At 48.9% G+C, this 16,860-nt stretch overlaps 1 protein-coding gene across 2 annotated transcripts in view; it reads left to right on the top strand.

The window, feature by feature from the left end:
• The window catches only part of POU2AF1 (POU class 2 homeobox associating factor 1), a 221,103-nt gene that overhangs the window by 153,334 nt on the left and 50,909 nt on the right, over window positions 1-16,860 (top strand). The window contains exon 2 of one of the 2 annotated variants that reach the window (XM_086958843.1): window positions 14,146-14,288. In XM_086958843.1, coding sequence (XP_086814969.1) covers window positions 14,146-14,288 — 143 coding nt within the window. Of the gene's footprint in view, window positions 1-14,145; window positions 14,298-16,860 lie in introns of both variants that reach the window. The other variant, XM_086958842.1, reaches the window with a different exon arrangement.

Here is a 16,860-nt window from a genome sequence, read left to right as displayed (position 1 = left end):
CCCCATAGGGTATACTTTTTATTAGGTTTTTTGGATGATGGCTGCCCACGTGCAGGACTGGATTGCCCGCTGTAGGCTTTCTAAACAGACTTGTCGATAAAGTTACGTTTTCAATGTATACCTCCAGGTCTAAGTAGTTAACTGAAGAGTCACTGACATGACTGGTGAACTTCAAGTTTGTCATTTCTGTTGAGGGAGGCAACGTACTTCTCAGCCGAGGAGCGGCTGCCATGCCAGACCAAAAAAAGGTCATCCATATATCGTGACCATAATATGATCTTATCCATCCACATTTCATTCTGTTTCCTGCAGGCTACGTGCTTCTCCCACCAGCCTAGGATAAATTTGCATAGCTGGGGGCGAAGCATGTACCCATCTCTGTTCCCCGGCGCTGTCAGGGGTCAGCGAGCTGGCGTGCAAATGTAAAAATATTGTTATGTAAACAAAAGGAGATAATATCTAGTAAAATTTTGTTATGGTTTAGGAATTTCAGATGTCTTTTGTCAAAAAACCATTTGAAGCTTTCAATCCATCTTGATGTTGAATGCACGTTTAGAGACTTGTAATGTCTAGGGTTCTAAGGAGCATATCTTCTTCCCGTCTTATCCCTTCGATCAACCTCAGGAAGTCCTGCATATCCTGTCTATAGGATGCAAGGTCCTTGACTAGGGGGGCGAGGAAAGAATCAATATAGATTGAGTGTTTTCCAGCAAGCTATTAATTGAGGCCACAATTGGTCTTCCTGGAGAGGTAAGAAGATCCTTATGAATTTTGGGAAGATGATAAAATGTTGGCAGTTCACAATGAAGAAACAAGTATTCATCTTGACCCACCATGCCTTCATCGCTCCATTTTTCTAGAAGTTGATGGTACGTGGTTATACATTGTGCATATTCCTTGCGCTGGATAGGTGAGTAACATTCTAGATCTTCAAGTTGTCTCATGGCCTCTTTGTAGTATTGTTGCTTACTAAAGACAACCATGTTGCCCCCTTGTCTGACGGCTTCACTTTAATATCTGGATCCTCCTTCAGTGACTTGATGGCATCCCATTGTTTCCTTGGTATATTGTAATACCGAGTTATGGAGTTGGTTTGTTTGGCCAAGTTTTTCAGATCTTGTATGACCGCTTCATTAAATACATCAATTGTATCAAATGGTGTCTGGGGAATTGTTCTTGGTTTTCTCTTAAGTTGACTATGTCCACAGATCTGTGTTATTCCTGCCAGTTCCATATGCTCATTAATATTCATCTCTCTTTCATTTCCTGAGGTGTCTGTTTCCATGGATTGTAGAGTGATCAAGGTTTAAAGATTATGGCCTGTGAGATAGTCTTTTGAATTGGCATCAATTTCAATGTCCTCATTGTTCATCTCCAAGGTGTCGCGTCTTAGATGTAGAAGGAAGATTTTTTGTAGTTTCAATTTTCTAATATATCGGAAAAGGTCTATGCGAATCTGTGCATAGTCGTGTATATATATATTTTTTTTTTAGAAGGTAGTTCCCCAGGGTTCGCAGGTGATACTTGAGTGATATTTCATCTGACGAGTAATGAAGGAAAGCTGTCAGTCATCTTGATACCTTAATTACAATACAAAGTCGCTATGACTTCATGAAGTACTGATAAGAGTACAGCACTCTGCAACGCAGCTCTATGGCGCTTACTGGAGGTACCTGATAGGCTAGTTGGCCCCCAGGGACCCTCAGGATTGAAGAGGAATTAATTACCCAACTTAACCGGTGCCACAGGATGTGTTTGCACACATTTCAACTCAGGCCCACCCCCTCCCTTAACCACTAACCACTTGCCTCTCTAAATCTGGTGCTGTGTGTTTGGAATTGAATTGCAGCCGAAACAGGGTCGCGGAGAGGCCCCCCAATGAATGTAGCGGTGTCCAGCATGTTACTTAACGTTGCGATATGGAGCTTTGTGGTTTCTGCATCAAAAGGAGAAAAACAGTCCTGCTGTAACCAGTAACCAACACAGAAACCTACTGAGGTACTTGAATTTTAATATTGTGGTAATGGCAGCCGCAGTGATTAAAAACTTACCTGTGAAATGAACTCTGTTAGACCTGACATCATTGGCTTGAGTCTCTCCTCCATTTTTTCTGTTTGCCTCTACTGTGTTACGATGTTTTGCTGGTATATGCTTTGGGCGCCGTGTCACTGCTGATCAGTGCCATAGCGCAAGTGCTCCCTCTGTTAAAATGATGTATCTATTGTATCCATGTTTGGCTTATTTGGTTTACTGTCAGTCCCTAGTCTAGTGCACCAGGAGTGCCAGGGCTTGTAAATACAAATGCCGCTTGTGGGCTTGCAGCACGTGTTGTGCCACCCACAGGAGCGGCCTTGTAAACGAATGTCTACGGGTCGGTCATTGCAAGACCCACGTGCAGTCCTGCACTGTCACGTCGGCTGCGCAGGTATACCTACTTGCCAGCCCCTCCAACCTTCCCTTAGCTTCATGTTAGTCACCCCTATGGTAGGCCCATGGGCAGGGTGCATTGTAAGTGTAAGGTAGGACAAGCCTGACCAAGTTGGCATGTCCTGATAGTGAAGTGCCGCCATCTTAGGGCTTCACTATTGCGAGGTAGCCTGCTCTCCGTTGGATAGAATGGGCCGCCGGGATTATTAACGCTATAATCCTAGCTGGCTCGGGGAGCATGGTGCAATGTCGAGTTTGGTATCCCTGAACTCGGGGTTTAATTACGCATCCGTTGGTGTGGATGGTCTTTGGACTCTGGGTTCGAAAATAGCACTTTTAGAAAGTGTCTATTTTCTTGTCTAACCATATCTGGTCTCTGCTGGTCTTGCGTATGTGTGACAGGAGCTGGGTGGCTCCGAGAGGTCTGGATGAGTCAGTGTGGGATGAGTGGGACATTACGTTGAGAGTAGGGGGAGAGTAGTTGTTGATAGCCTGCCTTGCCTGATACAATGCTGGCTCCACCTCCTGCCGAGCGACTGATGGCTCTGGACCTGCCCTGGACGATCCTAGCCCCACCTCCTGCCAGGAGGGCGATAGCTCTGCTCCTGCCAGTGTCAAAGCTGGCTCCACCTCCTGCGGGGCGTCTGAGGACCCGGCCCGGCTCAATGAATAGGCCAGGTGCTACTGCCTAGCTCCACCCACCACAGACCCAGGATGTTGGGAAACCCCCGGCATAGACAAAGGGATCAAAGACGAAAAGGGGTATAAGAGGAGGACCCCTGAACTAGGAAATCAGATCACTTCTGACAAGGAACCCTGTAACCAAGGACAAGAAGCCTGTTGATCTAAAGGACTGCCTACCCCTTCTGCCAGTGTGCTGTTGTTGGGGGAATCCTGCAGTGCTTCTTTATTTTTGCCAAGGAACCAGGAGAGAGGAACTGTGTGTGTACTCTCACGCTTGCTAAGAAAATCTCCAAGGACTGGAAGAGTGCCAGTCTCCTGCCGAAGTCACAGGGCTAAAGGACTTCACCTGCTACAAAGTGCTATCTGCTGGAAGTGTGAATCCAGCATCTCCGAAAGAACCAGCAACCACGACGATCGGACGCTGGGCCCAACCGACGCCAGCAGCAACGCCAGTGAGTAGGAGTACGGCTCTAACTCCAGAGGACCTCGTGTCTGCCCCGCTGCTGATCGCATCAACCGTGTGCCCCTCGACGCCGTGAGCGCTGCTCACTCGGTGCAACTGCATCATCGACAACGCCTGCTGAGGCCTGATCGACACCGGAGACGCGACGCCGGATTGCTTGACGCCGCTGATCATCGTGTGCTTCATTTTCCTAAGGTACTGTGTTGTTGGGGGTCCGTGTGACTCCAGGCCCGACGCAGCGCTCCTCGCGGTCGACGCCGAACCTGTGGATTACCTCTGCCCAGCGTTGTGTAGCTCCCGTGTGAGTTACCCTGTTGCTAAAGAACTGTGTTTCCAAGAAGAAGATTTGCTTGATATAAAAGACTCTTGTGCTAAAGAAGAAACTACCTTTGAACTATCCTTTTTCTTCCCGAACGTATTTATTCCGATTGTGTACAGTTTTGCCGTTATTTTGGTCTTGTGCTAAGCCTTATATAAAAATACTTATTTTTATAATACTACGGTGTTGTGTCCATTTGTAGTGTATTCACTGTATTACTGTATGTGGTCATAATTGCTTAACACACAGCCTCTGAGATAAGCCTGTTCTGCTCTGCCAAGCTACCAAGGGGGTGAGCAGGGGTTATCTAAGGGTGTGATCCCCTTGCCCTGACTAGAAAAGGAGTGTCCCTATTTGTCAGAAGTGTATACCTCTGCCAACTAGAGACAGCCGGTTCTAACATTGGATGCAGCGGTGAGGATTTGGACCTTGCATTTATGACCCATGTACAGTGATTAGTGTGCGCTACATAGTGAAAGCAGACCATAACGCAGTCACAATCTGATTCGGAAGGATCCTATTTTTGTTCTCCGCTTTCCTGAAACTTGATTTTCTGAACACTGCCAGTTTAACCATGAGTGACAACGGAGTCACTGCCCCTGCTATCGTTGTTGTGGAGGAATTCGAGAGGAGTAAGCTAAAGAAATACAAGAAAGATGAGCTGAAACACTTTTGCAACCAGTTTGAAGTTCCTACCACCGGCCTCTCGAGAAAAGATGATTTTTATAAAGCATTGCAGGCCTGGTGGGAGTCCAGAAATCCCTCTGATGTGGTGGTGGTACCCACAGAGGAAGGGGATGAGGAGGTGCCAGTGAATGGACCTGTGGCCTCTCCCGGAAGCAGTGTTTCCTCCAAAGGTCTTTCCCCTGAAGAAAGAGAAGAAAGGGCGAAAGAGCGAGCTTACAACATGGAGATGGCAAGGCTAAAGATAAATGGGCAGTTGGAGTTAGAAAATGCGAGACGTAGAAGGGAAGCTGATTTAGAGATCAAAAAGTTGGAGTTTGAACGAGAGAAGTTAGCTTTGGAGCGTGAAGCCAGGTTGAGGGAACTGGATATCCAAGCTAAAAAGTTAGAGTTGAATCCCTCTGGTGGCAGCATTCCATCCGAGCCTGCAGAAAGTAAGTTTTACTTCCCGAAAGATGTGATCAAAGATTACAATAAGAATGAAGATATTGGTCAATGGTTTAAAGCATATGAGTTGGCATTGTTGGCCCACCAGGTCCCTGAGAAGAATTGGGGAGCGGGGTTGTGGGGTCGCTTTGTGAATGAGGGAAGAGATACCCTGTTAGACATGCCTGTTGCGGATAGGATGTCGTATGCTCATATGAAAGATGCTTTAATGTTGCGATATGGTTTAACCCCCGAGCAGTACAGACAAGCTTTTAGAGAATGTAAGAAGTTGCCTGGTACGACGTGGGTTGAATATGTGTCTTATTTTTGCAGAGCCATGGATGGTTGGGTAAAGGGCAGCAAAGTGGAAAGTTATGAAGCTCTCTATGATTTGTTTGCGTGGGAGCACTTGTCTAATAACTGTTTTCCAGAGCTGCGCCAGCACCTGATTGATATCAAGATATCTAACCCTAGAAAACTTGCTGAGGAGGCGGACCGCTGGGTCAGTACCAGGGTCCACAAGGGTCCAGTGGGAGACTCAGCCAAAGGTGGGCAGGGTCCCCAGCAGAAGAGTGGGGGGGACAAGGGTAAACAGAAGGAGTCTCAGAAAGGGCCCCAAAGTAATCCCCAAGGGAACCAAGGGAAGGGTTCCCAGCCTCCCCCTGAGAAGAAGTCAGGGGCCCCGACGGGTAAACCTGTTCATAGGGGCCCCCTAACCTGCTACGGTTGTGGGCAGGTGGGACACCGGTTTTATGACCCCCAGTGTCCCAAGAAGGATTCGAATGCACCGCCGCGTGCACCCCCTCGTCAGTTGGCAAGTGTAGCCTTGGGAGGGGAGGAGATGGTTGTCCATGGTGGGAGGGGTCCCGCAAAAATGTCCCTGGTCTCGCTAGGAGACATGCAAATGGTCCCTCCACCCCCTCTGCCTAGTAACACTAGTAAATATAGGCAGTGGGTGACCATTAATGGCCAGAGAGTGGAAGCTCTCAGAGACACCGGAGCGAGTGTGACAGCTGTCAAGTGTCACTTGGTGTCCAGAGAGCAGGTGGTTCCCCACGCATTCTACCCCGTGATAGCTGCCGATAACTCCCAGAAAGAGTGTGAGGTGGCTCAGGTTTCCTTTGAATGGGGGGAGTTTCAGGTACTCTTCAAGTTGCTGTGAGGCCCGCCATGCCTGTCGACTGTCTCCTGGGCAATGATTTGGAAGACTCCCCTTGGGCTAAGGTGGAGAGAGCGGCGCACTTGAAAATGTTGGGTGTGCCAGAGTGGGTGTGTGCAACCACTCGATCCATGACAGCGAGTAAGGGTGTTGATGGGGTCCCGGAGCCTGAAAGTACGGCCCAGGACCCAGCTGTGAAGAGAAGAGGCAGGAGGCACGGGAAACCGGCCCCCGTTGTTCCCGTGGTCCAGAAGGAGGTAGACCCTGAGGGGGATGCCCTGGAGCCCACCGGGGAACAAATTGCCGAACTAGGAGATCTGCCCGAGCTGACCCACTGGCAGCAGGATGGTGGTCCCTCCAGGGAGGAATTCTGTGCGGAACAGAAAGAGTGCCCTTCTCTTGTGGGCATGAGGCAGCAGGCCTCAGCCCAATCCTCAGGTGATCAGTCAGGGTCACATTTTGTGTACTGGGAGAACGACCTCCTGTATAGCGAGCCTAAGGCTGCTGAGCCTGGGTCAGCCCGTGTGCTGGTGGTACCCCAGCGCTTCAGAGCCTTCCTACTGGGTTTGGCTCATGACGTACCGTTAGCTGGACATCTGGGGCAGGACAAGACCTATGACAGGCTTGTCACCCATTTTTATTGGCCCCAGATGCGTAGGGATGTAGACATCCATTGCAAGACTTGTCGCACTTGCCAGGCAAGTGGGAAAAGCGGAAGGAAGCAGAAGGCTCCCCTCCAACCTTTTCAGGTGGTCAGCACCCCCTTTGACCGGGTGGGTATTGACATTGTTGGGCCCCTGGACCTAGGCATGGGCGGAAAATCCGTTCCGCTCGCGGATTTTGCGGATTTTCGGGAAATCCGCAATCCGCGAAATTTGCGAATCTCCCGCAAAATCCACAAATCCGCGAGCAGCGGATTTTGCTCGCACTGCTCGCACTGTTCGCGTGAGTTCGCGTGAGTTCGCGCCCCGCGAATAAGTGCAAAATTGCAGAAATACGATCTTAGCAAAACTGAAAGTAAATACTTACCAGGTTCAAAAGTTCAGGCTCATCATTAGTAGCCATTTCCTGTAGTGCTTCCTGAGGGGCCCCTCCAGAGTTCAGTTGCCAGTTGAAACTATTATGTGACCCTGCTCTGAACCTCAGAATAGTTACACATATGCCACAAACGTCCTGAATTACAGCTAAGGGAGACAAGCAGGAGCCAGGCTGGAAGTTAAAATCCATTAATCAGCCCCTAATTCATTATTGTCAGTTGGGGCAGGGCAGGTGTTGTAACTAATTTTGCAACAATGAAAGCACTTAGCAAGTGCAAAAGATCACTAATCAGGGCGCACTAAGGAAGCAGGTGCCAGCTAAAAAAATATTCTGTGACACATTAATCAGCCCCAAATTAATTCAGGTCACTTGAGGCAGGGAAGGTGTGCTTTGCTTTGCCGAAAATAATGTACACTGGACAACCAGAGGGTGTGGTGATGAAACAGAGGGTGGCATGGGTGGGCCAGAGGGTGGCATGAGTAGTCAGAGAGTGGCAGTGGTGACAGAGAGTGGCAGTGATGAAGAAGAGTGTCCCAAACAGGCTGGACACGTAGAAACAACAAGTTCGCAAAACTTGAGACCCGACAGGTAAGTTCGCAAATTGCGAAATTGTAAAAACCCTCGCGAACTGGCAGAAACACGGGCGAACACAAAAAAAAAAAATCCGCAAATTCGCGGGAATTCGCGGATTTTGCGGATTGCGAATCCGCAAATCCGCAAAATTTGCGAACGCGAGATCCGCAAAATTCGCTCATGCCTACCTGGACCCCAGGACAGCCCTGGGCAACAGGTTCATCCTGGTCTTGGTGGACCATGCCACAAGGTACCCGGAGGCCATCCCTCTCAGGACAGTGACGGCCCCCGTGGTGGGACGGGCACTGATGTGTGTTTTCTCCCGGATGGGGTTCCCCAGAGAGGTGGTGTCCGACCGAGGCACCAACTTCATTTCGAACTATATGAAGTCTCTGTGGAAGGAGTGTGGGGTAACCTACAAGTTCACCACTCCTTACCACCCTCAAGGAAACGGGCTGGTTGAGAGATTCAACCGGACCCTGAAAGGCATGATTATGGGTCTTGAAGAACCAATGAGGCGGAAATGGGACGTCCTCTTGCCATGCCTGTTGTTTGCTTACCGTGAGGTGCCGCAGAAGGCTCTAGGGTTCAGCCCCTTTGAGCTCTTATACGGTCACCCGGTAAGAGGACCTTTGAGTCTGGTCAAGGAAGGCTGGGAGCAATCTCCCAGGAAACCTCCCCAGGATGTATACAGCTACATGCTGGCCTTTCGGAACCAGACTCCGCGCTTCAGAGAACTTGCTCAGGCAAATCTGGAGGCCAGCCAGGAGGAGATGAAGCGATGGTACGACCGGAACGCCACTCTGGTAGAGCTTCAGCCTGGTCAGGAAGTGTGGGTCATGTCCCCTGTGGAACCTTGTGCGCTCAAGGACAGGTGGACTGGACCGTTTAAGGTTGTGGAGAAGAAGAGCGATGTCACCTACTTGGTGGACTTGAAATCTCCCAGGAACCCCTTGCGGGTCCTGCATGTCAACCGTTTGAAGCTCCACTTAGAAAGGTCCGAAGTGGGCATGCTCCTAGCTACAGATGATGGAACGGAGGAGGAGAGTGAACCTCTTCCTGACCTCCTGTATGCCAAAGAGCAAGACGGGTCAGTGGATGGTGTGGTCCTCTCTGACACACTGACCCTTGAGCAGAAACAGGATTGTCACCAACTGTTGGGACAATTCCCGGATCTGTTTTCCTTGGTTCCGGGTGTCACGCATTGGTGTGTCCATGACGTTGACACCGGAGACAGCCCTCCTGTGAAGCACAAGGCTTACAGGGTGACTGACAAGGTCCGAGCGTACATTAAGGAGGAGGTCTCCAAAATGTTCGCATTGGGGGTGATTGAGTCCTCTAGCAGTCCTTGGGCCAGCCCAGTGGTCTTGGTCCCGAAGGCTGCAGCGCCTGGTGCTTCACCAGAACTCCGGTTCTGCGTGGACTACCGAGGGCTCAATTCAGTCACGAAGACTGACGCGCACCCCATCCCCAGAGCTGATGAGCTCATCGATCGGTTGGGGGCTGCCCGGTACCTTAGTACGTTTGACTTAACGTCTGGGTACTGGCAGATCGCCTTGACTGATGGGGCAAAAGAGAGGTCAGCATTCTCCACACCAGATGGGCTATACCAGTTCCGGGTGATGCCCTTTGGGATGAAGAATGCCCCCGCCACCTTCCAGAGGTTGGTCAACCAGGTCTTGGCTGGACTGGAGGAATTCAGCGCCGCCTACCTGGACGACATCGCAGTGTTCAGCGCCAGCTGGGAGGAACACTTGCGTCACCTCCAGGAAGTGTTGTTGGCCCTGCGCGGAGCAGGCCTCACAATCAAGGCCAGTAAGTGCCAGATTGGGCAGGGTTCTGTGGTGTACTTGGGGCACCAAGTAGGGAGCGGTAAGGTGGCCCCCCTGCAACCCAAGATTGATACCATCCTGGCTTGGGCACCGCCCAAAACCCAAACACAGGTGAGAGCCTTCTTAGGACTCACGGGTTATTACAGGAGGTTTGTCAAGGATTACGGTAACATTGTGCACCCCTTGACTTCGCTGACTTCCAGGAAGCAGCCACGAAACGTGATCTGGACTGATGCCTGTCAAACGGCCTTTGACACCCTGAAAACTGCAATGTGCACAGCACCTATACTCCAAGCACCCGACTTTTCGAAAGAATTCATTGTTCAGACGGACGCTTCAGAGCATGGCGTGGGGGCTGTTCTAGCTCAGGTGAATGAAGAGGGCCGAGACTTGCCTGTAGCCTTCATCAGTAGGAGGTTACTTCCCAGGGAAACGAGGTGGAGTGCGATAGAGAGAGAAGCATTTGCTGTGGTCTGGGCGCTGAAGAAGCTAAGACCCTACCTGTTTGGGACTCACTTCCGGGTTCAGACAGACCACAGGCCCCTCAGATGGTTGATGCAAATGAGGGGTGAGAATCCAAAACTGTTGAGGTGGTCCATTGCTCTACAGGGGATGGACTTTACGGTGGAACACCGCCCTTGTACAGATCACGCCAATGCTGATGGTCTGTCCAGATTTTTCCACCTTAGTGATGAGGACTCCCTAGGTTAAGGGTAGTTCTCCCCACATTTCAGCTGGAGGGGACACGTGTTAGACCTGACATCATTGGCTTGAGTCTCTCCTCCATTTTTTCTGTTTGCCTCTACTGTGTTACGATGTTTTGCTGGTATATGCTTTGGGCGCCGTGTCACTGCTGATCAGTGCCATAGCGCAAGTGCTCCCTCTGTTAAAATGATGTATCTATTGTATCCATGTTTGGCTTATTTGGTTTACTGTCAGTCCCTAGTCTAGTGCACCAGGAGTGCCAGGGCTTGTAAATACAAATGCCGCTCGTGGGCTTGCAGCACGTGTTGTGCCACCCACAGGAACGTCCGTGTAAACGAATGTCTACGGGTCGGTCATTGCGAGACCCACGTGCAGTCCTGCACTGTCACGTCGGCTGCGCAGGTATACCTACTTGCCAGCCCCTCCAACCTTCCCTTAGCTTCATGTTAGTCACCCCTATGGTAGGCCCATGGGCAGGGTGCATTGTAAGTGTAAGGTAGGACAAGCCTGACCAAGTTGGCATGTCCTGATAGTGAAGTGCCGCCATCTTAGGGCTTCACTATTGCGAGGTAGCCTGCTCTCCGTTGGATAGAATGGGCCGCCGGGATTATTAACGCTATAATCCTAGCTGGCTCGGGGAGCATGGTGCAATGTCGAGTTTGGTATCCCTGAACTCGGGGTTTAATTACGCATCCGTTGGTGTGGATGGTCTTTGGACTCTGGGTTCGAAAATAGCACTTTTAGAAAGTGTCTATTTTCTTGTCTAACCATAACTGGTCTCTGCTGGTCTTGCGTATGTGTGACAGGAGCTGGGTGGCTCCGAGAGGTCTGGATGAGTCAGTGTGGGATGAGTGGGACATTACGTTGAGAGTAGGGGGAGAGTAGTTGTTGATAGCCTGCCTTGCCTGATACAATGCTGGCTCCACCTCCTGCCGAGCGACTGATGGCTCTGTACCTGCCCTGGACGATCCTAGCCCCACCTCCTGCCAGGTGGGCGATAGCTCTGCTCCTGCCAGTGTCAAAGCTGGCTCCACCTCCTGCGGGGCGACTGAGGACCCGGCCCGGCTCAATGAATAGGCCAGGTGCTACTGCCTAGCTCCACCCACCACAGACCCAGGATGTTGGGAAACCCCCGGCATAGACAAAGGGATCAAAGACGAAAAGGGGTATAAGAGGAGGACCCCTGAACTAGGAAATCAGATCACTTCTGACAAGGAACCCTGTAACCAAGGACAAGAAGCCTGTTGATCTAAAGGACTGCCTACCCCTTCTGCCAGTGTGCTGTTGTTGGGGGAATCCTGCAGTGCTTCTTTATTTTTGCCAAGGAACCAGGAGAGAGGAACTGTGTGTGTACTCTCACGCTTGCTAAGAAAATCTCCAAGGACTGGAAGAGTGCCAGTCTCCTGCCGAAGTCACAGGGCTAAAGGACTTCACCTGCTACAAAGTGCTATCTGCTGGAAGTGTGAATCCAGCATCTCCGAAAGAACCAGCAACCACGACGATCGGAAGCTGGGCCCAACCGACGCCAGCAGCAACGCCAGTGAGTAGGAGTACGGCTCTAACTCCAGAGGACCTCGTGTCTGCCCCGCTGCTGATCGCATCAACCGTGTGCCCCTCGACGCCGTGAGCGCTGCTCACTCGGTGCAACTGCATCCTCGAGAACGCCTGCTGAGGCCTGATCGACACCGGAGACGCGACGCCGGATTGCTCGACGCCGCTGATCATCGTGTGCTTCATTTTCCTAAGGTACTGTGTTGTTGGGGGTCCGTGTGACTCCAGGCCCGACGCAGCGCTCCTCGCGGTCGACCCCGAACCTGTGGATTATCTCTGCCCAGCGTTGTGTAGCTCCCGTGTGAGTTACCCTGTTGCTAAAGAACTGTGTTTCCAAGAAGAAGATTTGCTTGATATAAAAGACTCTTGTGCTAAAGAAGAAACTACCTTTGAACTATCCTTTTTCCTTCCCGAACGTATTTATTCCGATTGTGTACAGTTTTGCCGTTATTTTGGTCTTGTGCTAAGCCTTATATAAAAATACTTATTTTTATAATACTACGGTGTTGTGTCCATTTGTAGTGTATTCACTGTATTACTGTATGTGGTCATAATTGCTTAACACACAGCCTCTGAGATAAGCCTGTTCTGCTCTGCCAAGCTACCAAGGGGGTGAGCAGGGGTTATCGAAGGGTGTGATCCCCTTGCCCTGACTAGAAAAGGAGTGTCCCTATTTGTCAGAAGTGTATACCTCTGCCAACTAGAGACAGCCGGTTCTAACAAACTCCAAATACCAGGATGCACTTTCTTGGTACCCCCAGTGGGCGAGACTGAATGAACTGCTATTTAAGAGTTGGGGCAAGCTGCCTTCACGCGTTTTGCCAAACACCTGTGATCAAGGGCGAGTGACGCCCGAAACGCGTAAGGATAAAAAAATTGGCAAAATAATTCTGTGTGCTTGCTGGTCCTGAGCAGAGCTGCTTTGCAGAAATAAAGGATTACACAAGGTGTGTGCCTCTCCAAATCTGGTGCTTGGTGTTTGAAATTGAATTGCCGCCCCACCAGGGCCACGGAGAAGCCCCCCCACAAATGTAGCGGTGTCCAGTGTGTTACTTAACATTGCGATACGGAGCTTTGTGGTTTCTGCATCAAAAGGAGAAAAACAGTCCTGCCGTAACCAGTAACCAACACAGAAACCTACTGAGGTTCTTGAATATTAATAATGTGGTAATGGCAGCTGCAGTGATTAGAAACTTACCTGTGAAATGAACTCCAAATACCAGGATGCGCTTTGCTGGTACGCCAAGTGGGTGAGACTCAATGAACTGCTATTTAAGAGTGGCGGCAACCTGCCTTCGCGCATTTTGCCAAACACCTGTGATCAAGGGCGCGTGACGCCCAAAACGCGTAAGGATTAAAATATTGGCAAAATAATTCTGTGTGCTTGCTGATCCTGAGCAGAGCTGCCTTGCAGAAATAAAGGATTACACAAGGTGTGTGCTTGTCCAAATCTGGTGTTCAGTGTTTGGAATTGAATTGCGTCCAAACCAGGGTTGTGGAGAGGCCTCCCCACGAATGTAGCGGTGTCCAGCGTGTTACTTAACATGGCGATATAGAGCTTTGTGGTTTCTGCATCAAAACGAGAAAAACAGCCTTGCTGTAACCAGTAACCAACACAGAAACCTACTGAGGTACTTGAATTTTAATAATATGGTTAAAGGCAGCCGCACTAATAACAAACCTAACTGTGAAATGAACTCCAAATACCAGGATGCACTTTGCTGATACGCCCAGTGGGCGAGACTCAATGAACTGCTATTTAAGAGTTGCGGCATGATGCCTTCCTGCATTTTGCCAAATACCTGTGATTAAGGGCACGTGGCGCCCAAAATGCTTAATGATTAAAATATTGGCAAAATAATTCTGTCTGCTTGCTGGTCCTGAGCAGAGCTGCGTTGCAGAAATGAAGGATTACACAAGGTGTGTGCTTATCCAAATCTGGTGCTTTGTGTTTGGAAATGAATTGCTGCCCGACCAGGGTTGTGGAGAGGCCCCCCCACGAATGTAGCGGTGTCCATCGTGTTACTTAACATTGCGATATGGAGCTTTGTGGTTTCTGCATCAAAAAGAGAAAAACAGTCCTGCCGTAACCAGTAACCAACACAGAAACCTACTGAGGTACTTGAATTTTATTAATGTGGTAGGCTGACATGCGAAGAGCCTATGAATCTTTCCTGAATATTCATGCTAAATGCCATGATTCATGAATTTTCTTGCAGTAAAGACACTGTACAACTTGTATTGAGTTAGATAATGAAGTTTTTTTTAAAACGTTTTTTTCTAGCTGCGAGTTCCGACCCCCAACCGCAGCGCCCATATCAAGGAGTCCGCGTGAAAGAACCAGTGAAAGAATTACTGAAGAGGAAGCGAGGGAATCTGAGCAGCGCCAACTGCTTTAACAGCCCGGATGCTGTCCCGGCAGCCACAGTAAGACCTGTCAGTTATTTGAGAAAACTCTTCTATATCTATGGCATATTCTTCATTTATCCAGGGCAGAATTTTTTTTTTCACTGTTTCATATACACAAAGGTATTGGAATCAGGGCAGTAGCGGGCCGTTTTTTGAGTGATGGGACCATTTATGAGTCTGGGGGCCAGTTTTGCAAGAGTGCTGCTATATTGACCCCCTGCAACAAAAGAAACAGCAGTGATTCTCACTAGCACTCTCCCCTATTAATTTCCTTGGGCCGGTCCAACTGAATTGCCTGGGCTGGGTTTGTGGTCTCTGTCTGGCACAGACTAGAGGGCTTTACATAAGGCACCAGTTACATTACACAACAACACATTCGTATTTTGTAGGCACAGGTGGCCTCATTTATGAGGCTGTGCGTCACTTTTCCGCCGCTGGTGCGTCACTTTTTGTGATGCACCAGTGGCGTAAAAAATGCGTCTTGTTGGTCCATATTTACAAAGTGACGCATCTAGGTAGATGCGTCACTTTGTAAACCCCTGCGCCACATTATACCTGCGCCAGGTATAATGTATGCAAGGGGGGCGTATTGACGCAAGGAATGGTCGTAGAAGTGACGCAGTGAAATCTATGAGATTTCACAGCGTCACTTTTAGGACTCCGTTGCGTCAGAATCTTGAGCCTGCCTCACAGCAGGCGTAAGACTGTTGCAGGCCCTTTCACATGGGGCTTGCCCCATGTGAAAGTACACATTGCTGGAGTTGGGTCACTTTTGTGACACACTCCAGCAATGCGTCACTTTTGCGCCTACAGATACGTCAGAAATAATGATGTATCTGTAACTCCTTGCGACATGATGCGTCATATTATAAATATGGCACATCAATCATGTCGCAAGGAGTGCGCACTGAGAAGTGACGCATCGCTGCTTTCATGCAGCGATGCGTCATTTCTCATAAATGAGGCCCAGGGAGAGTAGGTGATTTGCCCAGAATCACAGGATGTTGAACCAATGATGAGACTCAAACCTGGTTCCATAGCACCAAAGTCAGCATCTCTGTCCATAACCCACATCCCCTTCCCTAAAGTTGAATGGAGAATTTTTCTTACACAGACCTGAAGCTCCATCGTAATCACAAATCTATCCTGCAGGTCCAACCAACCAAATGAGTTTAGGAGCTCCAAATTTTTTTTTTATTATTATGGCCTGCTGACAAGGATATATGGTTTTCTAAAGGCCTATAGCGAAGGAGAAGGCATGTATTAAAATGAAATCACCTGAGGCAGAAGGCATATAAGGTTATTTGAACATTTCTTCCATTGGGGGCATGGTGTCCGAAAGGGAGGAACAGAAAGAACAAGATTTTGTAAATGCGTTAGGTTTCGCCTAAGGCATCAATAATAAGAGGTGTTGGAGCAGCGTATGAGTGCAGCGGGAATTGCTTGAGTGCTCTCTGTGCAGGGTGAGTGGTGTAAGAATTAAGGTTGATAAGTGTCTGAGCGCAGTGTGAAAGTGCCTCAATGCATGATAATTGATGTGTGTCCAGGGCATAATGAGAATTATGTGAGCATTCAGGGTGAGAGATGTTACCCTGTACAAGGTAAGAGGTGTGCAAGTATAGTGTGAACGGTATGACAATAGTATCAGTGCAGGATGAGCAGTTTGAGTTCAGGGTGTGAGGCGTTGGTGGAGGTTCAGAGGCTAGTGAGTGCTGGGTGAGAGGTATGTCAATGGTATGTGAGTGCAGAGTCAGCACTTTGTGAGTGCTGGGTGAGAAATATCTGACTGCCAGCGCAATGTCAGGGTGACTCAGCACAGTAAATGTTGGGTGAGTGTGCAGTATGAGTGGCGTTTAAGGGTAGGTGAAAGGTATATAAGTGTTGTGCAGCAGAATTCATTGTTATGATACAGAAAAATAACCAATTTCATGAAATTCTAATTAAAAAAATGCACAATTGTTTTCTCCAATTCACCTTATCCAAATTTCCAAGTTCATGAAATCGTGAAACATGAGCTCCTTACTAAAATCAAAAAATAGGGAGGAAGCTTTGCTTCTGCATGGTGAAATATTTAACCGGCTGTGAGACTTACTGCCTTGTTGGTGTAAACTATAATTTATGATGGCTGCTTTGAGCCACTCCTTAGGGACTAGTAGAACTATACCCTACGGTTGCATAACTATTCTTAGCTGGCAGCATGGCGCTTTGAGTCTAGCTCAGCCCTCCATGGAACAATGTTATACCAATAACAACCACAAGACACAAACGGCATGACTGGAGCAGTTCTGCAGCTCATGCAAAGTGAAATATAAAGAGGTATGAAAACAAACATCACTTCTAGTACAGTAGAGAGAGACTAGTAGAAGGCAGCAGAAGCCACCTAGCTACTAATCGCTCACAGTAATTTACTAAAGGATGTCCTATAAATTATAAACAGGGTATGATTTGTTTGCCTTGAATGGAGACGGATTGCCACTTGAAATGTGACACAAGAAATTGAAATGTCACACAAAAGCATGTGAGAAAGTCACACATAAGCTCATTAAAGTAAAAGAAACATGAACAAAAGAAATCCATGGCAAGTGTATTT

The sequence above is a fragment of the Lissotriton vulgaris genome, chromosome 2_1 (assembly GCF_964263255.1).
Source record: "Lissotriton vulgaris chromosome 2_1, aLisVul1.2, whole genome shotgun sequence".
Taxonomy (NCBI): Eukaryota; Metazoa; Chordata; class Amphibia; order Caudata; family Salamandridae; genus Lissotriton; species Lissotriton vulgaris.
This window is presented reverse-complemented; position numbering and strand designations above follow the sequence as displayed.